The 25,813-nt window shown below is 33.1% G+C and overlaps 2 protein-coding genes across 3 annotated transcripts in view; one reads left to right on the forward strand and one right to left on the reverse strand.

The window, feature by feature from the left end:
* The window catches only part of LOC139515342 (uncharacterized), a 58,780-nt gene that overhangs the window by 30,262 nt on the left and 2,705 nt on the right, over positions 1 to 25,813 (forward strand). The window contains exons 7-9 of the mRNA XM_071304908.1: positions 18,186 to 18,212; positions 19,392 to 19,814; positions 20,571 to 20,861. Of these exons, the coding sequence (XP_071161009.1) occupies positions 18,186 to 18,212; positions 19,392 to 19,814; positions 20,571 to 20,861 (741 nt within the window). The remainder of the gene's footprint in view (positions 1 to 18,185; positions 18,213 to 19,391; positions 19,815 to 20,570; positions 20,862 to 25,813) is intronic.
* Positions 6,918 to 13,316, reverse strand: LOC139516962 (uncharacterized). 2 transcript variants are annotated; one of them, XM_071307448.1, is made up of 4 exons: positions 13,155 to 13,316; positions 8,244 to 11,337; positions 7,400 to 7,519; positions 6,918 to 7,012 (listed from the first exon to the last, which is right to left on the reverse strand). In XM_071307448.1, the coding sequence occupies exons 1-2, from the start codon at positions 13,189 to 13,191 to the stop codon at positions 8,282 to 8,284; spliced, it is 3,093 nt and encodes a 1,030-aa protein (XP_071163549.1). In that variant the 5' UTR covers positions 13,192 to 13,316; the 3' UTR covers positions 6,918 to 7,012; positions 7,400 to 7,519; positions 8,244 to 8,281. The 2 variants fall into 2 exon arrangements, with proteins under 2 accessions (XP_071163549.1, XP_071163548.1); XM_071307447.1 differs by lacking the exon at positions 13,155 to 13,316 and having other exon boundaries at positions 8,244 to 12,757.

Below are 25,813 nucleotides of genomic sequence, written 5' to 3' on the forward strand. Positions count from 1 at the left end.
CATTAAATAACTATAAAATGAACAAATATTAGATATTTCGGATAACAGATATCCTTCTTCGGTAATAGCACGATGTCAAATGAATCATGTCAATATATTCAAATTGAGACACTATCAAAATCTTGAAAGTTCATACAATTTCAGCGGACACAGATGCTGGAACAATTTTAAAATTTCCCAACACGGCGCAAAGCTAACAAAGATATGCCCAAAAAAATAGTTATTTGCGATGTGAACTGGCACAACTCTATATTTCCAAAGGTTGTGACAGTTGAGATGTTATTATTGCATGGAGAGCAGTCCCCAAATAAAGAAATAAAAAATGCCCTAACCGATCCAAGTTGGTATATTTCAAATTTGACAAATTTGAGATCTTAATGTGAACTGGCACAACTCTAAATTTCCAAAGGTTGTGACAGTTGAGATGTTATTATTGCATGGAGAGCAGTCCCCAAATAAAGAAATAAAAAATGCCCTAACCGATCCAAGTTGGTATTTTTCAAATTTGACAAATTTGAGATCTTAATGTGAACTGGCACAACTCTAAATTTCCAAAGGTTGTGACAGTTGAGATGTTATTATTGCATGGAGAGCAGTCCCCAAATAAAGAAATAAAAAATGCCCTAACCGATCCAAGTTGGTATTTTTCAAATTTGACAAATTTGAGATCTTAATGTGAACTGGCACAACTCTAAATTTCCAAAGGTTGTGACAGTTGAGATGTTATTATTGCATGGAGAGCAGTCCCCAAATAAAGAAATAAAAAATGCCCTAACCGATCCAAGTTGGTATATTTCAAATTTGACAACGGTAGGGCAATTGCAACAGAAACTACATAGTTAAGCCTCCCAAACGAATAGCAATTTAATAATGATTAGAAAAATAAGTTTTATTTAATAAGGTAAAATAATTGAACGTGGCTACGTACTTATACATACATCCCAAATGAATGGAGCCCTGTAAATTAAACTGGTATTTTTAAAAAAATCTTCTTACTGTAAAGCCAGTACGGAAGCCGGAGTTTCCGGAAACAAGTGATGACAGGAAAATGAGTGACTCATTCTATTTATTTTTAATTTATGCCCTCTGTGGAAACTGTCCTTAACTTTCTTATCCAAAATCTTTCCCGAGCGACTCTGTCGACCTTCGACCAACCCTCGTTGTGGTCTATGCTTGTGATGGTAAGGTTTTTGAGATCATCTCGGGCGTGCCTAGGTGATCTCAAATGACGACTTACCATGCTTACGGGTAGGTCGGGCTTGCAAGTGTAGTCACTTCGATGACCATTCATGCGTTTGTTGAATGGCTGCTCTGTCTCACCAACATACTGCATGCCGTATCGACACTGAAGGAGGTATACAACATTCTTTGTTTTGCAAGTTACATTGCAAAATATAGTGTACACAGACCCAGTCGAGTAGCAAGTAAATGTTTGAGTATTTAGTATTTGTTGACAAGTCAGACATCGTCTGTTACCACATAACTTGCACCATCCTTCAATTGAACAGCTTTTATTTGAGGAGACGTCAGCTCTTTCAAATAAGTCTTTCAGACTTGCTGGTCTCCGAAAAGCTAAGACAGGCGGATTTGGAAAGATCTTGGATAGTTTAGGGTGTTTGGCAATAATTTGCCAATTGGCACGGATCAAACGTGAAAGGTTAGTAAAGGCTTGATTGTATGTTAGAACAAACGGGACTATTTTGCTGCGCCTCTAATTTGCCCATGAAAATATTGGCGTAAGACGATGCCATTTTCGTCCCCATCGCTGTCTCGTTTATTTGAAGGTAATGATTACCATTAAAGGTGAAATTGTTACATTTCAAGACCAGAGTAAGAAGACTAAACATTCAGTAGGTGGGTCTTAAGTGTTGCGCGAGTCCACTATTTCCCTACAAGATTGTATGCCGTCATCATGAGGTATGTTGGTATACAATGAGGTGACATCTAAAGTGACAAGGAGGGTTTCCGGAGGAAGAGGGTTCATGGATTCGATTTTACGAAGATAATCTGTGTTGTCTTGAATGTGGGAAGGAAGATTTTCTACATGAGATCTTAAATGAAAATCTACGAATTCCGAGATTTTTTCAGTCGGATGGCCGTTTGCGGATACAATGGGTCTACCAGGGTTGTTAACCTTGTGTATTTTGGGAAGAAGATACAATCGACCAGGCTTGGCATTCTCTGGTTTTAAATAACCAATTGTATCCTCATCTATGTGACCGTCATCGTACATGGTTTGTAACGCAGTGATAATTTTGGAACTAAACTCGGAAGGAGGGTCATAGCCTAGTTTCTTATAAAATCTCTCATCATAGAGCTGACGCACTGCTTCCGCGATTTAGTTAGCTATGTTTATTACTAGTATCACAACGGCATTGCCCTTGTCTGTTGGTTTTATCAGAATATTATCTCGGTTTTTCTCAGCGATTGTATGGTTTTTTTTTCTCGTCAGGAGAGGTGTTATAAAATGACGAGTACTTGTTGCTTGCTAGACAGTCTGGGAATTCATGGCAAGCCATAACTCTACAATGTTATGGTAACCCATAACCTTCATAGTTATGGATATCCATAACTGTGCATTTTGAGGGAGGGAGAAATTATTTTTCATTTCTCTTGATAAGGTTATGGGCATCCATTACCTTTCTAGTTAGGGTTTACCATAACCTCAAGTCATCAAAAGGTTTTGGTAGTCCATACCATAAGCAAAATGCTATATTTTGTATCTTCTTGATCATGGCATCCAGTTCAGAATACAACACAATCGTTAGACAAAATATGAATGTTAGACCTATAAAATTTGATTGGAGTATAAAAGGCTATCATGTTTTTCGTTTGCGGCCACATGTTGAGATTCCATTGAATGTTGAATTGGAGGTTAACAATCCATATGATCCTCATGCAATGAAGGTGTCAGTTCCAGCACTGCAGCACATCCCTCAGCATCTTCATGATACTGTAACAAAAGATGGTAATCCACCACAAAGAGTGCGACACATAGCAGGTGAGTAAAGTTTTCCTGCTTAGTGAGGTTAAAATTTTATTTTGTTTGAACGACTTGACACAACAAAAGACTGCCAAAACCCTCTGTGGTGAAATTGTTAGGGTGCATTAGACCGTTGGTTTTCCCGTTTGAATGGTTTTACACTAGTAATATTGGGGCCCTTTATAGCTTGTTGTTCGGTGTGAGCCAAGGCTCTGTGTTGAAGGCCGTACTTTAACCTATAATGGTGTACTTTTTAAATTGTTATTTGGATGGAGAGTTGTCTCATTGGCACTCACACCACATCTTCCTATATCTATGTTATCAAATATCAAGTGGCATAAGACAAAGGTACCAACCACAGACTTGAAAATTATTTGCTGCTTCTCTGCCAACATGGCCAAGCACATGACATTGAGCTTTAATGAGTAAAAGCAAAGACTAGTTGGCCTGGATCCAAAATAATTTGTTCCTGCAAACTGTTAAAAATCTGTCCAAGTGCTAGTACAAAAGTAGGGTTTCTTATTTCTCATTATCATGTTCTAATCCTTAATAAGCACCTGACCTGCCACTGGTTGTTAAACAATTATTCGTCATTATCTTTATTTCCATAGAAGTGCAACGTTTTAAAAAGACCAGTATAAATGCCTAATGATCATAACAATGATTTCGATACACGTAGCTCTTAAACTTAATGCTTCCTAACATATTTGAATAGCTATTGTACTAACATCACTTTTGTGAAAATTGAATATAGACAATTCATGATTCTAATTTCATGTAAAACAAATATTCATATTATTTATATCTGATTTATATTATTATTCAGGTAAACAAGTAGGGAGAGTACCAGCAAATCTGTGTAAGGCCTTCCATCTGTTGACAACAAGGGGTTATGTTGAAAATATAACATGTAGATACACTGGGGAAGCAACTGTGTCAACAAGACCACTCTCTCACCAGCAATTTAGACGCAGAAGAGGCAACGAAAGACATGACCAACCAGGAGGGGGAGCAGATTTAAAATGCCACTATGTTATTCAGATAAAGAAGGAATATTTTGAACATGCCATGCACATTATTGAAGAATGTGTGACTCATGAAGACTTACAACAAAGACTATATGCATAAATGTTGATCAGTATGAATTTATTAAAAATATCATGTATTCAAAAGTTTTAACAATAATTATGGTAATTAACAATGATTGATATACCCGTACATAAAAATAACAAGTTAAAAAACATAACTTTGTAAATGTTTATAAAAAATATAGACAATGAGGTATATTTATAACAAATTTAAAAAGATGAACATAATATCAAACTGCCTTTTAAATTTGGCAAAAACATGTATGTGGTTACAAAGAGCATTATTGGGTGAATCATGATGACACATTTAAACAAAACTTTGTAAATGTTTGAGAAAATTGAAATTTCATAACAAAAATATTGTATATTCATAAAAAATAAAATAAAAAATTCAATATTGCCTTGGAATAGAGTGTCAGACTGTTACTATCATTGCCTATAACATTCTGCAAATACATGTATTAATGTATTTGGATTTTACATGTACTTTACATATAGTTTCACCTAAAAAACCTATATAATCATAACAAAAATAAAAAAAAAAACCTTTTACAAATGGTCTTACTTTTTGAAGTATAATGACGTGATAAAACATGACTTTGTAAATACTAAAAAAATGACTAGCATATTCAACACAACCTTATATTATACTGACAGTATTCAACATTGTTCAATACAAAATTACAGAGATTAATCAATATTGCCTTGAAACCAAGTCTTGGAATTACTCTGTCTATATTTTAAACCATGAAACATATCTGATCATAACAAAAATACAAAAACAAAGACATGCTGCATATTTCATATTTACAATGTTTAAAAGATTTACTATAGACACAATACGCCTGCAATTTTATTCAAACTGCTTATTTACTACAGCAATAAGACTGTTTAAATGAAGGTAGTATATGAATCAAAAGTGGCTCCTGAGAAATGAATCTAGAGTCAAAATATAATAAAATGCTCAACAGAATGAAGCTGGCAAAAGAACTGAAAAGTAAAGACATACTAGAGTTATTGCCCAAAACAAGTATTAACAAAATTGTCTTATTTCAGAATGGTATAACCTGTACTCTGAAACAACATATGAGAAAAAAACAACAACGACAAAATCGGAATATAAACATGATTTTACATTTTTTAAGTTTAAATGGAAATAATTTTAGGCATTCTAAAGTGAATAACACTATGTGAATATTTTGGTTAACACTTAAAAGTTCTAAATTGTAATAACAACATGGATTTTTATTTAAAATCAAAAAGGAGATTGTATGAATATTCCTAAAACATTTTTGAGGTAAAGTCTAAAAATCTTATGTATCCCCCCATTTTTGTGAATGAAATCCAGGGAACCTAAATCAAAGAACTAGCACCGGATGTTACCAATTGATATTTAAAAGAAGTTACTTAGTCCTTCTTTGATTTTTTGCCCTTTCCTTTTCCCTTTCCTTTGCCTTTTCCTTTACCCGACTGTTCCTCGGAAGCTTCTCCTCCTTTATCAGATTTGAAGAGGCATATGTTGCTCTTCTTCTTAGTGAAACCAGTCAAAATCGACTGGTAATCACTGACACCATCAGATTTTTTCAATGGAATTGATTCCAGATCTTTTTTTTGGGATGGCCCTGGTAGCATATCCCTTGCAATCTCTGGAACCTTTGATGGCGATGGATCAGGAGATTCAAGAACTGATTCCATCCTTTTACCAACTGAAGACAGTTTGAGCATAACACTAGACATGTCAATTTTGTGCATATCTTTTTTTTTGATTTTGTCCAAATTGTCAACAAGAACTTCCTGCTGGAAAAACCGTTCTTCGAGCTCTGTATCTGTTCCCCCACAAACTATTTTTTTTTTATCTTTGGACCTTAGAATTACTATCCCCTCCCACTGGGTGTCCATTTTTAAATGAAGCAATTCCTTATATATTGCATTCCTCCTCCTGTGGTGAATCCCTTTAATTCTGTTGGCTTCCCTTTTTTCCTTCTGTGAACTTGTCCCGCTTTCTTTTCTTAAATACTGTCCCCTCTTTCTTTTTCTGGGTGATGGGGCTTTGCTAGATTGAGGTGTACATGGAGTAGCAATGTAAACCATACTCTCCTCTGAATCTACAAATAAATAAATGTATTATGTAAATAAGGTTAAAACGATCAATCATGTCAATTGATGTTATTTCCTATAAAGCTATGAACAGTCTTGAACATGTGCAAATGTTTTATAATCAGAGTTTTAATGATCATAAAGATGAGGATTAATAGAAATCGTTTGTTTCATTCATCATGTTCATCGAAATGTATATATTTATTTGAAAAAAAAATGTAAACAATCATTTTGAAATGTAATCTTCCCTATTTTTAAAAATATGTCTTTAAGAAATAGCTACCTCTGTCAGAATCCAACTCGTTTTCCTCTTCTCCTATATCTCTCATGTCAAACAGATCTGCACCTACAATTTTTAAAATACAGATCATTTTTATATTTACAAGTAGATGTATCCGTGGTATGAGTGCAAATGAACCACTTTGAATTCAAATTATAATGTATTCTATCACACAGAAACTCAGAGCTCTTTGTTTTACTTTTTGTTCTGGTTACAATACATCAGTCATTGAGACTTCAGAGCTTACAAACTGTTCAAGCTGCATTTTGATAAGACACACCACGAGGAAAATGGACAGTAATTGGTTTCAGATACTTGTAAACAAAGCTTGGACACACAAAACATGTGTTTTAATTAAATTGATTTGATAATTACTTTATGGACACAATTATCATGATAATTAAATAATATTAATGATAAGAGGTGTTTGGCAGTAAAACAATATGTCTTCAAAAAACTTACTATTATCAAAAAATGAAGTATTTGCTTCTTCAAGTAGTGACACACCACCCTCAACCAAATCCGCTGTGTGGTCTAAAGTTTCTGGTACTTGTTCTTCACTTACTGAAAAGATAAAACTTGATTTTAAACATGAAATGTTCCATTAAGCAATAAATAAGACTACAATTAAAAGTTTGCATTTAACAATTCAAATTACAAAGTAGGACAAAATCTTTTAATCCTTCTGAAAAGGGGAACAATAGCAGATTTTTTTTTTTAATGACACTCATAAAAACCATATACATGTAATTCATTCTGTTTAACTTTTAATTGTTTATATGATGAACATAAAGTTCATTTTAACATTTAAATTTTCTTTGTTAATAATAACTAAAGAAAGAGAGGAAACCACTCTGATTTTCAAGTACAAAAGTCAAAGTTTAAAATAATTCCAAACTTTGTCTACACTTTATGTTAAACTTAATAAGATTTAAACATGACAAAACTTACTACATGTATCATGCATATTCTCATCCTCTAAAATATGTATGGACATTGGTTCATTCAAGGCCCCATTTGTCTTGAGGAACTCTCTAAATTCATCCATTGTGAATTCCATATCACCAGTATCTGAAATTAGCATGATTGGGAAAATACAAAAATCATGATATTTGTGACAGATACATGTAATAATCAAAAATAACGTTGATTCTGAAGCTCTTTGAACATAATATTGTTTTCATCATGCCTGTTGTGCCACGATTTAAAATAAGCACCTTATTTCTCATATTCTTCATGTTCTTTGTACTTTTTTTTCAATAAACAATGAAATAAGATATCTTAAATATACATATACATTACACATCCAAACTGAATGTTATTTAACATCATGGTCATACTTACATTCAACATACTGAATGTATAGTTATCTTTGTAATAAAAAAAACATGCATCGCTTTCATTAGTAATCATGCTTTCAAATGGTATTTGTGGTAGCAAGCAAACAAACAGTGAAATGTTACCCCTATTAAATTATAAATACAATTAATGGTCTCCTATTTCAACATTGATAAGTGTTATATCAATTTTTCAAAAGATAAACAGCTGTATTTTCATGTTTTTTTTTTATGAATTTGAAATATAAATATGATAAACTGAATCATCTGGCATGGGTCATACATGAAATATTTGCCACTGTATATCAAGTCAACCACAGCATGTTTTTTCTGAGACACTTACATTTTTAATTTCAAGACTATATTTGACCAACATTAGCTTAATTTTCCATAGCTCATTTTGTCAGGATTATTTATATAATTAAATAGCAGTGCCTTTTGTGATATTATATACTTACAGACTTTGTTTGTTACATGTATGATCAGTCAGTATTGTTCAGTCTTCTTCCTGATCACCATCTTCATCTTGCACTACTAAATCTTGATCATTGATAACTTCAAGTAATTCAGCAAAAAATTCAATGTGAACAGACTTTTTTTTCCGTAGAATTTCTTTTTTGAACCTGTCTTGATAAGCGACTTTTTTATCTTCATCTGTGAAATTTTCTATGAGATCTATAATTTGATGGTCTATGGTAGCTATTGTCTGATTATGAAAGGACAGGTAATGATCTGCTTCAGAATCTGTTACAAAGACAGGATGCTTTAATGTTGGATCATCTGGACCCTCTTGATGAATAAAAAACTCCATCAATCTATAATTGCGTTTTCTATTGGCTTCTTCTGTAAATTTCAATAATCCCTCATTTAGTTTTTCTCCCTGAAGAGACTCATGAATGTACTTTTCCTTTAACAAATACTCTTTTTCTCTTAAACAAACCCGCCAATCACTTATAGCTTCATCTAAGTTGATTTTTCTAGTATTAAAGTTATCTGTATCAAGCTGAAGAATTTTTTTCAGCTTTGTCCGTATCTCATTTAACTGATCATAATTTCTGCAAACGCTAAGCCACATATTATCACTAGCTACACCACGTCTTATCCATGATTTGATACCCTTGTTTACTTCTTCTAAAATAAAATCATACCCCTGTCCTTTTGATTCATCCCCTGTTTTTGACATAGATTCATGGTTACTTAAAAAAGTCTGCAATTGTTCAGGCATTAAAAATCTGTGTACTGTATCTAGCATTTCTATCTGCTGATATCTTGGGTGAACTCTTCCATGAAAAAGTCCTTTTGACATAAATTTGGATGATTGAACTAAAATGGTGTTATTCCTCCTAATGCCCATACGAAAGTTGACAATGGCTTGGCTGTAACGGGAAACCATATCAAACAGATATATATAGTTTGGATTGTGTTCCATACTTTTTACAAACTGTAAAAAACCAGAGGCAGTAGGACTTTCTGTAAGAGTATTTTCATCAGTCTCAATTAGACATTTTCTCACATAAGGTAAAATAAGCTCTTGCAATGTGCCTAAATGAAATGTTAAGATAAGCTGCCATGTCTTATGATTGTCATAGCACATCTTGGCTGCTTTCATGGCTGCTTCAGAGGTCCAGCCCATTCTGTTAACTAGTATTCTCATGAACACATCCCAATTCAATTCAACAAAAGATTTCATCAAGTTCATTTCATAATGTCCATCTCCTGTTTTCAACAAAATCCAATCAAATTCTCTTACAAATTTAACCTCTTGGACATCAGGATGCTCCTTCTTGTGGGAATCAAATGCTTCTTTACCTAAAAAGCCTTTGTTGCAAATGATGCATGTGAAGTATTCCTCAATCATTCTGCACACCATTGTGTAAGGTAAGCCATCACAACAAACAATGACCCAATCTCTTTCTTCTCCACCATATCGCTTTATACCAGCAGTTTTGCCTAGATGTCTAAGAACTAACTTCAGGTTATCAATTGAATTTGGATTGACAAAGACTGGATCCATTACAAATACTGGTATTTCACTTGTTTGGTGAAAATGTTCTACGTGACCGAAACGAAAGGAATCTATATGGTCATCATCAGCCTTGCTTTTATCTTTCTTTTTGTTTAATGGAGTTACTTCAACTTTCTTCTGTTGGTTATCATGGTTTTGAGTTACAGTATCTGGCAGTTTCATTAAGTCAATTTTGCATTGGGGACATTTCCTTTTAGATTTGGGAAAAAAATTGTTGCACCCAGGGCATGTTTTTAAATCTCTTCTTTGTTTGCAGTTAGTGACAATTTGATCTATAATGTCCATTTCTTTCCCAACTGATTCATCTAATATTTGTGCAATTGAAGCAGTCACAAATAGTTTAAATTGACTATAATGTTCTTTTTTATAAGTGTTGTAAACTTCACTTTCCTCCAAAATTACCTGATTCATTACATCATTTACTCTATCTTTAGTAAACCATGATGCAGGATGAAATTGATGGTCTTTTTGTAAACTATATTTTTCATTTTGTAGTTGAATTGATGCTACTGTAGTAATTATTGATGTTTTTATCTTATTATTTGGTTTGATGTTCCAGGTTTTGCCTATTATTTGTTCATTGTCAAACACTAACAAAATATCTCCTGCAGGACTAATATTTGCCTCAGATGGAATATTTCCAAGCCACTTACATAGTGTCATATATCTTCCCCCTGCTCCTGAACTACCACAAATATCAACAGCTGCTTTGCTATTGGTAAGTGATAAAACGGTCAAATTCTGTAGAGTACTAACTGGACCGAGGAAATTAGCATTTCTCAATTTGTATATGTTCTCTAATAATATTGCTAATCTGTAAGAGTCTTTTTCTATTGAAGCTTGAGAAACAAATAAGACGGTCTGCAATAAAACAGAGTTATGGCTGTCTAAATAAACTTTTATATCCAATTCATTTAAACTTGATATTGAATCAAATGTGCTTTGTGTACATTCTATTTTCTGGTTAATATCATTGTTTTCTTCTTCAAATATAGACTTAATGACATGCATTTTTTCCTGAATGGTCAGTGTTTTAATAAATGAAGAAAGAGCATCTCTACATTCGTCAGGATGAATCATTTTATATTGTTCATAAAGGGTATTATCACTTATTTTTATTTTTTTCGTATCTAAATTTTTTGGTTGTATATATGTTGCACAACGTTTTCCTCTTCCAGGAGGGTTCCAGCGCGACCTTTCTGTAACATCTTTATCCAAGACACTTGTGTTTTTGCAAACTTGACAATGGTCTGAATGCATTTCAAAAGTAGGAGGAAGAAAATCAGTAGAATACGGTGCATTGTTTCGCAATGCAGTCCTAAAACGGTAAAACATAGCACCATGCATAGCACACATATATGCTGGAAAAATTTGTGGGTCTTCTTTTTTCACGTCAATTTCAAAAAGTCCTTTAAACTCATCAGCAAACTTTATCTTTTGAATTGACTTTTTCATCACTTTACCACATATTCGACAAATTTCATTTAACTTTTCCATGTGATGCTTATCAGTTGTTGGAAAGTCTTCTGAAAATTTAAGACATGTGACTATAAAGTTATAGGTCATAGGTAGGGACAAATTATATGAGTGCATAATTCATGCATGTACATGTACTAATAACTTGTAAATATGCATAATGCAGAGAAATGTGACTCTTTTTAAGTTCTTAAGAAAAACTTAAGCATGGTGAACTTAAAATTAAACAATCATATGCTAGGGGCTGTCTTGGTCGTGTTGTAGGCTACATATATGAATGATTTTTCTTTGTTAAAGACCTTCTGAAAACTGTCAAGATGAAGAACAGGTAAAAAAGCCCTTTTCATTTGTAATTTGTATTTATTTTTCTATGTATTGTATGTGATTTTATCTCGTGCACAATAACTTTATATCTAATTATTTTCATATGTATGTTTGTTTGTTTCAAAGCTACAACATGTACAATAAACTAGTATGTAATAAAAATGAACTGAATAATTAAAAAGATATTATGCAGCTGTGAAATTGGTGCTTTTGTTTTTTATCATTGTGAGATTTCCTCAAAGCTCAATTGACTTGGTTTGGCCTAAATTAATAGATTGTTTGTTTCCCCAATCCCAACCTTGCCAAGCCAGGTGTGGATAGGTAGGTAGGGAAATAATTTTATTTTCCAAAAAGCTTGAACTTAATCGGACGATCTGGAAAGCCTTAAAATCCAAAACGAATAAAATAATATTTGACTTAGTTTTGACAATAAAATTTCATGAGTAGTACCATTTGTGTAGGGTCGGTCTGGATTAGGGAAACAAACAATATTTTAATTTAGGCCTTTTATCAATATTTAAGTGCTAATGGATAAATGAATACTACGTACATGTACATTTTGCAAATTCAACGATCTGTAATTGACAACTGTCATGAATAGCTATGTATACAGGCAGCATATAGGCAAACTATGTCATGACGTTGACATGCATGCATTGTATTTCTCATGATGCATAATATTTCATACAAGGTTAACTTGTATTATGCATGCTTCACACATTATAAAGTGCACCTATAAGTTAAAACGAGACAGGATGGACAGACAGACTGACAGCTTGTATTACTGTTTTTGTTTCGAAGCATTGGAAGTGGAACAATTTTAAACAAATGAATATTCTGAATTATTACATTAACCACAACTCTTATGAATATTTTATTTTTTGAGTGAGTTTGGAAAAGAGTAAATTCTTTAAATAAAAGCGCTATAATTGTGTGTCTGAATGTTGGTAAGGTTGATCAACATTTTATGTTTTTTTCAAAACATGTAAGATACATGTATGACTTCACAAATATAGTATAAAACTTTAACAGGCCAGAAATACTGCTGCTTATACATTGTTGATCATGTTGATGTAAACCAACTATAAAAATCCTTGTGTAAATATAGTATTTTTTAAACTGCTCTCCAATATTTCTTTGAAAATTTACTCTTCTAAATACCATGCATATTTAACATGCGCTTTATTTCGTGTATATTTACATGTTTACAACCCCCCTTTTTTTCATTTTACCTCGATATCAATTATCCGTTCAGCTTGTTTAATAAAATAAACAACTGCTCCCCATTTAAGTTACGGATATCCGTAACCTTTCTTTAGTTATGGTAAACCGTAACCATTCAGGTGAATAAAGTTAGGGTTAACCATAACGTACGTGTATATTCCATGTTTTGGACGAGTTTGGAAAAGCGTAATTTGTTTAAATAAAAGCGTAATTGCGTGTTTGAGTATTGTAAAATGTAAATTAATCATTTAGGTACCACTACATGCAGGTTCATTCAGGTGTAACATATAATATTGCCGCAGTCGGCTAATTTACATACCCCTTGAATGCGATGTCGATGGTTGTTGTTCGTCCATTTTTACACAGTGACCCGGATGTGAATTGTTAACAAAATACCGACATCGGTGAGGGAACGATTAGCGATCCGGAATATACCGAAAGTGATAATGAGAACGTAACCATACTAAAATGAAAGAGGATAATGTAGAGGTATCTCAAAAAATTGAAAGGTTATGGGTTACCATAACATTGTAGAGTTATGGCTTGCCATGAATTCCCAGACTGCTAGATGAACAATATCCGATTTGATTTTGTCGATAACATCTTCCAGTGTAGCAGATTTACTAGGTTTTGGAATCCATGAACTCTTCTTTTTAAAATGCGGAATTCTGATTTCTTCCTCGGAGTCTTTCTCCTTATCCGCCTCTTTGTGTCGATGCGGCATGCAGTATGTTGGCGAGACAGAGCAGCCATTCAACAAACGCATGAATGGTCATCGAAGTGACTACACTTGCAAGCCCGACCTACCCGTAAGTCGTCATTTGAGATCACCTGGGCACGCCCAAGCTAATCCCAAAAACCTTACCATCACAATCATAGACCACAACGAGGGTTGGTCGAAGGTCGACAGAGTCGCTCAGGACAGATTTTGGATAAGAAAGTTAAGGACAGTTTCCCCAGAAGGCATAAATGAAAAAACATAGAATGAGTCACTCATTTTCATGTCATTACTTGTTTCCAGTAACTCCGGCTTCCGTACTGGCTTTACAGTTTGAAGATTTTTTTTAAAATACCTGTTTAAATTACAGGGCACCATTCATTTGGGTTGTATGTATAAGTACGTAGCCACGTTCAATTAGTCTACCTTATTAAATAAAACTTATTTTTCTAATCATTATTATTAAACTGCTTTTCGTTTGGGAGGCTTAAATATGTAGTTTCTGTTGCAATCGCCCTACCGTTGTCAAATTTGCAATATTATACCAACTTGGATCGGTTAGGGCATTTTTTATTTTTTTATTTGGGGACTGCTCTCCATGCAGTTATAACATCTCAACTGTCACAACCTTTGGAAATTTAGAGTTGTGCCAGTTCACATCGCAAATAACTATTTTTATTTGGCATATCTTTGCGCCGTGTTTGGAAATTTTTAGATTGTTCTAGCGTCTGTGATGTCCGCTTAAATTGTATGAACTTTCAAGATTTTGATAGCGTCTCAATTTGAATATATTGACATGATTCATTTGAGATCGTGCTATTACCGAAGAAGGATATCTGTTGTCCAAAATATCTAATATTTGTTCATTTAATAGTTATTTAATGGTGATGTTGTACCCTTTTTGACTTGTTATATATATATATATATATATATATATATATATATATATATATATATATATATAAGTATGTCTGAGCCAGTAACAACTCTACAACAAATTTATCCATTGGATCACCAGCAGTGATAGTGATTCATGGCTGTGTACATCAACCCAACAATGTTAGATCTGTAAATTTGCTTTCGAAAATTTTTTGTTCTTCCCTCGATTGGATTCAAACCCGTGCTACTGAAATATCGTGACACCAAATTGCCTGCACTGTAGCCATCCCGCTAGACCACACCACCAGCTGGGTTTCAAAAATGAAGTTTTCGGTTGCCGGGTGTTACCTTTCCATAAGTGCCGTAGTAAAACTATAAAGATCTGTCATTTTTAATCCTCCCTCCAAATATTCTTTTATCAATACCTCCTTCTTCACTCTATGAATAGGAGAGTTCCATACAAATGTTTTAAAAAAATCCTTATTTTTTCGGAATACACTGTCAAAAAGATTTTGCAAAGAAATAATACGGTGGTTTAAAATAGTTAAAACTAGAGTTTTTAACAATCTGTTACTGTAAGCTTTCTTTTTGGCACTGTTTTATTATGTTTTTAATCTGTGTAATTTTATCATTATAGTTGATGTTGGCAATATTTCACATCAAAACTAATAAGTTATTTAAAATTTGTCTCTCCTAGCCTACATACAAAATGTGACCAAAATGGTCAGTTGACCCCTTAAGGAGTTATTGCCCTTTATAGTCATTTTTTACTAATTTTTCGTAAATTTTGGTAATCTTTTACAAAAATCTTCTCCTCTGAAACTACTGGACCAAATTTAACCATACTTGGCCACAATCATTATTGGGGTATTTAGTTTAGAAAATGTGTGCAGTGACCCGGCCAACCAACCAAAATGGCCACCATGGCTAAAAATAGAACATAGCGGTAAAATGTAGATTTTGGGTTATAACTTTTTTCTTGGTTTTTTGCACCATAACTTTAGTAGAAGTAAATAGAAATCTATGAAATTTAAACACAAGGTTTATGACCATAAACAAGGAAAGTTGGGATTGATTTTTTGAGTTTTGATCCCAACAGTTTAGGAATTAGGGGCCCAAAGGGTTCAAAATTAAACTTTGTTTGATTTCATTCAAAATTGAATAATTAGGGTTCTTTGATATGCCGAATCTAACTGTGTTTGTAGATTCTTAATTTTTGGTCCCATTTTCAAATTGGTCTACATTAAGGTCCAAAGGGTCCAAAAATAAACTTAGTTTGATTTTAACAAAAATTGAATTCTTGGGGTTCTTTGATATGCTGAATCTAAACATGTACTTAGATTTTTGATTATGGGCCCAGTTTTAAAGTTGGTCCAAATCGGGGTCCAAAATTATTTTTTTTTTATTTCAATAAAAATTGAATTCTTAGGGTTCTTTGATATGCTGAATCTAAACATGTACTTAGATTTTTGATTATGGGCCCAGTTTTCAAGTTGGTCCAAATCGGGGTCCAAAATTAAATTTGTTTGATTTCAACAAAAATTGAATTAATAGGGTTCTTTGATATGCTGAATCTTAACATGTACTTAGATTTTTGATTATAGGCCCAGTTTTCAAGTTGGTCCAAATCAGGGTCCAAAATTAAACTTTGTTTGATTTCAACAAAAAATGAATTGATGGGGTTCTTTGATATATGCTGAATCTAACCATGTATTTAGATTTTTGATATTTGGGCCCGGTTATCAAATTGGTCCACATTGAGGTCTAAAGGGTCTAAAATTGAACTTTATTTGATTTCATCAAAGATTGAATTCTTGGGGTTCTTTGATATACTGAATCTTACCATGTATTTAGATTTTGGATATTGGACCATAATAGGTAAATGTTCAATTTAAATTTTTTTAAGTTTTTAAGTTTAAGTTCTTAGACCACATTCATTCTGTGTCAGAAACCTATGTTGTGTCAACTATTTAATCACAATCCAAATTCAGAGCTGTATTAAGCTTGAATGTTGTGTCCATACTTGCCCCAACTGTTCAGGGTTCGAACTATGTGGTCGTATAAAGCTGCGCCTGTGGAGCATCTGGTTGTAAATTCTAAAAAGAAAAAATCCTCTGTAACTAATGCCAAAGTTCAATATAGATAGAAATAATTGTAAGCAGCAAGAATTTTCAGTAAAGTAAGATCTACAAACACGTCACCATCACCAAAACACAATTTTGACATTAATCCATCTGTGTCATTTGTTTAATATACAAAAAGAGGGACGAAAGATACCAAAGGGACAGTCAAACTCATAAATCTAAAACAAACTGAAAGGTGAGCGACACAGGCTCTTAAGTGCCTCTAGTTTAACGATAAAACTTCATTTAATGGAAACGAAATATCTGAAATTTATAAAAGTTGGAAGGGTGCTTACGTCAATAAATATAAACAATTCAGCAAAGTTTCATAAAAGTTGGTGGAAGCGTTTTTCAGTAATGTTCCGAAGAGTGGACGACGGAAAATTCAAAACGGAAAGTCCCTAATCAACTGGCAAAATCAAATGATAAAACATATCAAACGAATTGACAACAATGTCATAATTTTGACTTGGTACAGGCATTTTGAAATGTAGAAAATGGTGGATTGAATCTTTCTTTATAGCGCTAAACCCCTCACATGTATTACACTTGCATCAAATTCCATTGTATTTACAACTATGCCTGACCAAAAAAGATTTATTAGGTAAAACATAAAAATACTGTTTGAAAATGATGGTTTCAACGTGATTTTCTGTATTTGCCTTAAACAGGAACACAAGATGCCGAATAGTTGAAGGCAAAGGGTGTATAAGAACTATATCAGTGAAATGTTATATAAACAAAAAGGATCTAAAAATATAACTGAATTCGTTTTCGATCAACTTTACCTGATGAAGTTAAAATCTCAGTGTTTGTTATAAATTATGTCCATACCAGATTATGTGCTAACTACTGAGCCAATACCCTTCGGGAACTTATAATTCACCAGCTTTGGTATTATTCAATTGCAGTAAAATAAATGAAAAAAACTTTATAAATTTCAAGGGTCCAAACCGTTTTGAACGTGAAACCTTTAATATGACAATATAATAAACAAACAATAAAACAACAAGCAGTAAGCGATAACTTTTCTGCAGACTCCTAACTTTGTCCAGGCTCATATATAATGTGTCAGGGTAAAACATGTGTGTAAGCTGACAGTGGTGTCACAAAACATAAGAACATACTGTAAAACTATCAAAAAAACAATCATTTGGAAATGGTTGAACTCATCCAATTGGCCCAATCAGACACACAAAACTTACATAAAGACCAATCTTAGAGAGCTAACAGTTATTGAAAGACAAAACGTAAATGAATTATACTCTTTGTTCCCGACTTTAAAATCAATCAGTTCACATCAAATAGATTTAGCGGATATATATATCACCAGCACAAATGCAAGATATTTGGCATTACCAACATTAAAGTTCAAAATACTGCCAAGTGCACGACCTTAAATTTTCATAATGTTAAACATGTTTTCAAAACAAAATCAATGTAAATACAGATAAAAATAACATAAAAAATATAGATCCGGTGTTATTTGATATCCTTTAAGAATACGTGTAATATCTAAACGAACAATAAATTTACATCAATTGTATCTTAATTGAAGGCTAACTCCAAAACCTAATCTAAGTCTGACATTATAAAACATGTTAACATTGTCTATCTGATTTTTTTTCAGTTCTCGTTGGACTTCTCTTCTTTAGTGGTAAGTGTGTCATTAAAATTATCAACTTTAGCTTTTTACTTTTAGCTTCTGGGTCCATTCGCGCTTTAGGCATTTGCATAAATGGCAAGTACACTCTATCTACTTGAATGAGGTGGAAATTTTCGCTGGCAAAATAGTCTATTTCAGTTTTTCATTTGCATTTATTGATAGATTTAAAACACTTTGATAGACATAATGCATTTAGTCTATAAGTAATAGAATATTTCCATGCATCCATTTAACGATTGCAATGTCATTACATGTGTATTGAGTATGCATATATTATTTAATTAGTTCTCCTTTAAACAAATTTCGTCCACTGCAGACAACATTAAGAGGGCACATCACAAATTAATAACCGCGTTAATAGAATAAGAAGTATAGTCACAGAAATTGGTCTTTAGTATTGTATGATGATTCTCTCTTAAGGGTTAAAATTCATGATTTAAGACCAGTAACTTCTTTTAATTTTTTTGACTTTAGCCATATCGAAAAGATTTGCATGGTTGTAGAACGCTTCCTATAAATGTGCATCAAAAGATATTATCCATGTCCTACATGTTAAAGAAAGGAGCCCTTCTCATAGAAGACCTACATTGCTTTTGCTCAAGTTGCCTTTTTTATGATTTTATAAAGACTCATCCCTTTTAGATGTTCTGGTAGTATTGCAGGGCATGTGTTACATCCTTTCAAAGTGCACTCACATTCCAAATTTTATGTAAGGTCAGGTTTAAGGTGTTGATGTCAGTTTGCGTTAAAGTTATCAAAGATACCAGGATTATAATTTGATACGCCAGACGCGCGTTTCGGCTTCATAACACTCATCAGTGACACTCATATCAAAACAGTTTAAAAAAAGCCAAACAAGTAAAAAGTTGAAGAGCATTGAGGACCCAAAATTCGATTATACCAGACATTATTTGTAAAAGGACACCAACACTAAAAAAATCTATTGTAAGACGTTGATGTGTCTGTCTGGCGTGGTTTAGTTTACTTCGACCACATGTACAGTTCTATGGATCACTGAGTAATCTGAGTATTTTAGGAGATGTAAAATAAATATCAGTTTTAGTTTTACAGGCATCGTCGATAAGTCTTGAGGGAGGTATAATGACGACCAGTAAGAAAGATTAATTTTAAACTGTTCAATTATTTTTGTATCCCTTTAATTTTTTACAGTTCCACATGTTACAAGCATTTTGCTAGAATCAGAGCTTAAACTGTCTGTGAAACGAAAAGAGAACGAATTTATGATTTTGAATGGAGACAATGTGAAAATAGAATGTAGTGTTAAGTCATACATTTATGTTCGTTCAGTTACCTGGCAGAAAGAAATAGACGGTGAAATTATGGAAATCACTCCATCTGAGGAAAAATATAAACTAGTTTTTGGAAAAATGCCATCTTTGATAATACTTGATTGTGATGCTGATGATCGAGGAAAGTACAGGTGTATTGTAAGAAATGTTGTTGGTCTGAGGAACGCAATGTTTAGTAGCTGTATGAACTTGAATTCAAGATTTGGTTGGTTGACAGGATTTGTGACAGTATTACAACATATTCCTGCCTTCCACACAGAAGATATTACATTACATACTTATGGTAGGTTAAAAAATTATTTCTGACTGAATGTTTACTTATAAAACGGTTAGAAATCAGACATTTTCCACAGGTCTTGAAAGTTGCAGTAATTTTCAATGAAAATGAACAAAACCTTAAACCCATTTTAACATCCGGAAATTTTTGTCCTCTTTGTGGAAACATTTAAGAACGATTTATTAAATACAAAAATGTAAAAATTGTAAGTTAATTTTACAACAATAAGATTATGTTGGTAGGAGTGCAAAAAGTGTCTGCGCATTAATAAGAAAAGGTTGAACTAAATCTTTCCAAATTGAAAAACGGTGGTTTCTGTGACTTAATTAAAGTCAAGTCCTATTTTTACGATGTTAGCTTTTATTGGTGTTAAGTTGTTGATCTATGACCAGCGAAAGGTGATTCTTTAAGCTTTTTCCGTGCCATAACTTGAAAACGATTTTCATGTTGAGGTGTAGACCTTAAATTTGAGAAAGTGTTACAAAGAGCGTTGTCCGTGCAATAAATTGAAAACGCTTTGACAAAACCTTTCTAAATTCGGAGATGTAGTAGTTCTCTATCTCTTAATTAAGGTCGTTCGTTTAACGCAATTTTAGCTTTCATCGGTGTTGAGTTGCAGATCTTTAAGTAGTAAAACGTATTCCAAAGGATATCAATATTTCATATATCAATTTCTAAATTTGAAAACATTTCGTCAAATATTTTTTAAGTTAGTGCACGGACAACGCTCCAAGTAGTACTTATTTAGTTTCTTGTTTTCAGACATTGATGCACAGTCAAAACCAACTGTATACAATGTTTATAAAGGAGATAATATAACTATGGAACCCCATTTTGATGATCAACATAAACTAATAGCAGTCAAATGGTTCAACGACGAAAGGACTGAGTTGGACCTTAGTAATACACAGTACTGTGGAGGTGTGCCTGATTTTCCATCTCTGACTATAAAGGACACAAAAATTGATAATACTGGAAAATATGTTTGCTTGCTGATATATGGTAATGGAGAAACACAGAAGACTTTATTTAAACTGAAAATAATACCTCCAGGTATGTTTGGTCACGTAGTATAACACAGTATTTATATTTGATACTTAAAGGTTTCGTTATGAATGCGAATTGGATTTAATAATTGATTTCAATATATATTATTGAACAAGCCCTCTGCAAGTTAATTATTACTCTTAATCTCAATTAACGAGAGTAAACATCAAGTGCAAAAGTTTTTTTTTTTTAAATATATCAAAAACCATTGTCTGACTTTAAACATTTGCTCACTTAGAGACTTACGACGAATAATAGTTTAAGCCTTATGAGGGAAAAGAGCCATCGCATAATAGATTATGACTCATTGTCGAGGTGTCTATAACTTTGCTGAGGAGATTTTACTAAGATTAAACAAAATTCTATTATTGGAATGAAACAGTTATAATAATAAACAGACGTTTTAACAAATAATCTGCATTTACAAAAAGAAGTTCCCTTTCCTCCCTGATAAGTGAAAGTTCCATGAAAAATATTTAATTTTTTAAAGAAGCATTGTTGCTTATCGTTTATTCATATGCATGACGTCACAAGTGTAAATCCCAAAATTGCATGAACTTGCAATCATTGCAAACTTGCAATCATCGACAATAATGGTCACAAGATAATAGTTATCTTCTATACATGCTGTTTAAACAGTGTACCAAAAAAAAATAGTTCTATAGAAAGATTAGACCTTAATTGTATATTGTCAGAGTATGTGTGGAAATCTTAAAAAAAGATGTTGAACCTTGGATGTGACATATGTTAGTTCAAGATTCTTTCAAACAATCGGGAAGCTCATCGTCGGTTTAAAGGGGAAAATAAACATATCGTGTTAATTGAGACCTAAAATCATTACCTCTAAACCTTCTTGCAAATTCGATCAAACTTTGCCACAGTCATCCCTCGTTATCTAGTTTAAATAATGTGACGACAGCAAGATGGTGAACATAGCTTCAAGTAGAACATAGGGGGGGAATGCAAGTAATGTATTTTACTAGAATCCTGAAAACAGCTGTAAATAGAGAAAATCTAACAGGAACAGAAATATTCAGAATGTTAAGCTCTATCAATAGCGGATTTTCGTTAAACTTCAGACGACTTCTTGTAGAAGTTATTGTCCTTACAATGGGAATTTTACCATTTTTGTCTCTTATCGTAAATCTTTAAAAGGTAAAAAAAAAAGTCAAACAGTCAACATGACTAACAAGACTAGATCTACCAAAAAGTCAACATGGCTAAAACTGTCAGTCGACTCATTATAAGAATTTTACTCTGGGTCATGGTGAATGACGATTAATTTCAATATGTAGTGTTTCTCTATTATTTTGTAACTATAAGAGATATATAGACAGTATAATAGCAACTATTATAAGCAAGACAAAATCAAATATATTAGTAGACTCTTTTTGTATCGCCTTGACGGAAGTCAAAAAGCGAGACATAGGTATGCTGTTTCCGGCGTCGACGGCGGCGGCGACGGCGTCAACAATGTATTAGTTTGTGATTAGGTCAAGTTTATGGTGAACCACCAGTTGTAGGTCAATCATATTTAGTATGCAGTTGTATAAGCATTGGCACATCTCATTTCCGTGGAGATTATTTGGCCCTGCCCCCTCAGTCATGGTCTATTGACTTCAAAAGTTTTGCTTATTTTACATGTATTAGTTTGTGATTAGGTCAGTTTATGGGGAACAATAAGTGGTAGGTCAATGATATTTGGTATGCAGTAGTATAAGCATTGGTAATTCTCATTTCCCTTAGTCATGCTCTATTGACTTTTTTATGCCCCACCTACGATAGTAGAGGGGCATTATGTTTTCTGGTCTGTGGCTCCGTTCGTCTGTGCGTCCGTCTGTGCGTCCGTCTGTGCGTCCGTCCGTTCAGGTTAAAGTTTTTGGTCAAGGTAGTTTTTGATGAAGCTGAAGTCCAATCAACTTGAAACTTAGTAGAATAATTTTTTGTTGCTTATGACATGATCTTTCTAATTTTAAAGCCAAATTAGACTTTTGATCCCAATTTCACGGTCCACTGAACATAAAAATGAAAGTGGGAGTTTCAGGTTAAAGTTTTTGGTCAAGGTAGTTTTTGGTGAAGCTGAAGTCCAATCAACTTGAAACTTAGTAAACTTGTTGCTTATGATATAATCTTTTTAGTCTTGAAGCCAAATTAGACTTTTGACCCCAATTTCACGGTCCACTAAACATAGAAAATGAAAGTGGGAGTTTCAGGTTAAAGTTTTTGGTCAAGGTAGTTTTTGATAAAATTGAAGTCCATTCAACCTGAAACTTAGTACATATGTTCCCTATATTATAATCTTTCTAATTTTAATACCAAATTAGATTATTACCCAATTTCACGGTCCATTGAACATGGAAAAGGATAGTGCGAGTGGGGCATCCGTGTACTTTGGACACATTCTTGTTTGCAAGTAATCATGTAATAGTTTGTGATTAGGTCAGGTAAAGGGGAACCATTAGTGGTAGGCCAATGTTAATTGGTATTCAGTTGTAAAAGCAATGGCACGTCTCATTTCCATAGAGAATTTTTGGCATCGCGCCTCAGTCGCAGTCTAATGACTTTGAAACTTATCTTAGTTTACATGTATTAGTCGTGATTAGATCAGTTTTAGATGAACTGCTGATGTTAAATCAATGATATTTGGTATGCAAATTTATTTGCATTTGCAAGTATTGTTTCCATGGAGATTATATAGGCCCACCCCCTCTTCATGCTTCATTGACTTTGAAACTTTTACATAGTTTACAAGTTAATTTTTGTATTTAAGTTTGGGAACGACTTATAATAAGTCAATCATGGTATTTGGTATTCAGTTGTATTAGCATTGTCACATCTCATTTACATGGAGATTGTTTAGCCATATAACTCAGTCATGGTTCATTTACTTTGAATATTTGCATAACTTGTGTAAGATGTTAAAGTATTGCTATTTTGATTTCATCATTTGCATAATCAAAATAACAAAAGGACGAGACATATCTCTGTGATAACAGTTTTTTTCATGTTGTATGAGTAACTGCCCTAAAATGGTGATTTGTTTACCTTTTTTGATATTTTGAGCAACAACTATAAAAATTAAGGATACTGTAAAAATAAATATAATGATCAGCACTACATGTTGTTGTCATGAGTTCTATGCTAGTCAACAATGTTGGAAGGGTCAAATGTTGAAAGCACGTATAAATAGTGAGCGTTTCATTCGTTCATTGATGCTTTTACTTTTATAACAAACTGTACAAGCAAAGGAGAAAAAGAAGACCCATTTAGAATCAGTCCCTATAGCTTCAATATCCTGTCTATAACCAGCTGCTATTTCAACAGTTGGCCTGTAAATAAATTAGAGACATCTGTAGTTAACTAATTTTCAAGGTTCATGAATTCATAAAGCAGACAAATTAGAGTTAAAAAACCAAAAACTGAATCTAATGTGAAATATGATGATTTTAAATAATAAGCATTTACTGCTAAGCACACATAAACCATCATTTGACTTTGTATGCAATGAGAACCAGGAAAATGACAAAACTAGCGCATTTGCAGATTGAAGCTGGTATTCAAAGATCTTAAACTGTTAAAATATATTGCTTGCTAGTAATATGAAACAAATAAAGCTTAAAAATAACCCAATTCTTGATAACGTCATTTAAACTAATTAAGTGTACTTTTTAGTTGCCAGCTATTTCTTACAAAGTTCTCACATGATTCATATTAACATATTCATATAAGCAACACACAGATGCCACATGTGGAGCAGAATCTGGTGACCGAGAACCTGGTTGTTAGTGCAGTTTAAATTGCTCATTTGTTAGTTTTTATGTAGTGTGTTTTAGGTTACTGTTTGTTTTTTCTTCGTTTTGAGCGAGATGAGAGGAAGTAAAAAACTGGCTTATTGGTGATGTCGGGCTGATTAATGGACAGGCTATCGCTGAAAAGTGTGTACATTATTAATGGTATCAACTCATTTTACATATTTCAACCAAGATTTCTAAAAATTCACAGGTTTATTAAGTTGTGCACCTGCTGTTATGGAATTGTTTGGTGTTTTTTTCTCTCAATATTTTTCCGATATTTTATGTGGTGTTATCACCATCTCCTACAGTTTTCCACCTAGATTTTTTAGTGGAGTTCGTGTTGTTTCTTATTTATTATTGATAACTGTCTTTGGTTTTGTGAGTCTTTGTTTACTCCTTGGTTTTAATTGTCATTGTCTATATCTATAAAACTTCACAGATAGATTGTGCAGATGTTCGCAGAAATATATATTACCTGAAGTATAAACTCATGTCTATTGTTTTTTTGCAATAACGTCTACCACACTTAATTTTTGCCTTGTGAGTTTGAATGTCCCTTTTGTATCATTCGTTTCTCTTTTATCATGGCGTTTCCAAATACAAAATTAAAGTAAAAACAGGTTGTTTTTATAAATGAAATAAAAGTTTGTATGCAAATTCAAAGAAATAAATCAGAATCAGTCAATCATTTTCAAGTTTGAATATATATTGTTTTTTTAATGAAGAGTTTGTGACCTACCTAATTAGACTATTTACCAGATTTGTAATAACATAAGCAACACGACGGGTGCCATATGTGGAGCAGGATCTGCTACCCTTCCGGAGCAAATGAGATCACCCCCAGTTTTGGTGGGGTTCGTGTTGATTAGTCGTGAGTTTTCTGTGTTTTTTCCTCTGTACTACTGTTTGTCTGTTTGTCTTTTTATTTTAACTATGGCGTTGTCAGTTTTTTTTCAATCTATGAGTTTTAATATCCATCTGGTATCTTTCGTCCCTCTTTCGTCCCTCTTTCTTAATAATTTTTTTTCATTTTTACACTTTATGAGTTCTGATGTTTGATTAATTAAAATTGGAGCTCGAAAGCAATTACCCAATATATTTTGTGTGTGTGAGTGATAATTATCTTGATAACTTTCCACCATATTCTCCTTAAAAAGGTTTGCT

This window comes from Mytilus edulis, chromosome 3 (assembly GCF_963676685.1).
Source record: "Mytilus edulis chromosome 3, xbMytEdul2.2, whole genome shotgun sequence".
NCBI classification, from domain to species: domain Eukaryota; kingdom Metazoa; phylum Mollusca; class Bivalvia; order Mytilida; family Mytilidae; genus Mytilus; species Mytilus edulis.

What these genes read in the sequence shown, in the direction of transcription:
- LOC139516962 (XM_071307447.1), bottom strand. Translation starts at nt 11,404, where the DNA reads ATGCACTCATATAATTTGTCCCTACCTATGACCTATAACTTTATAGTC.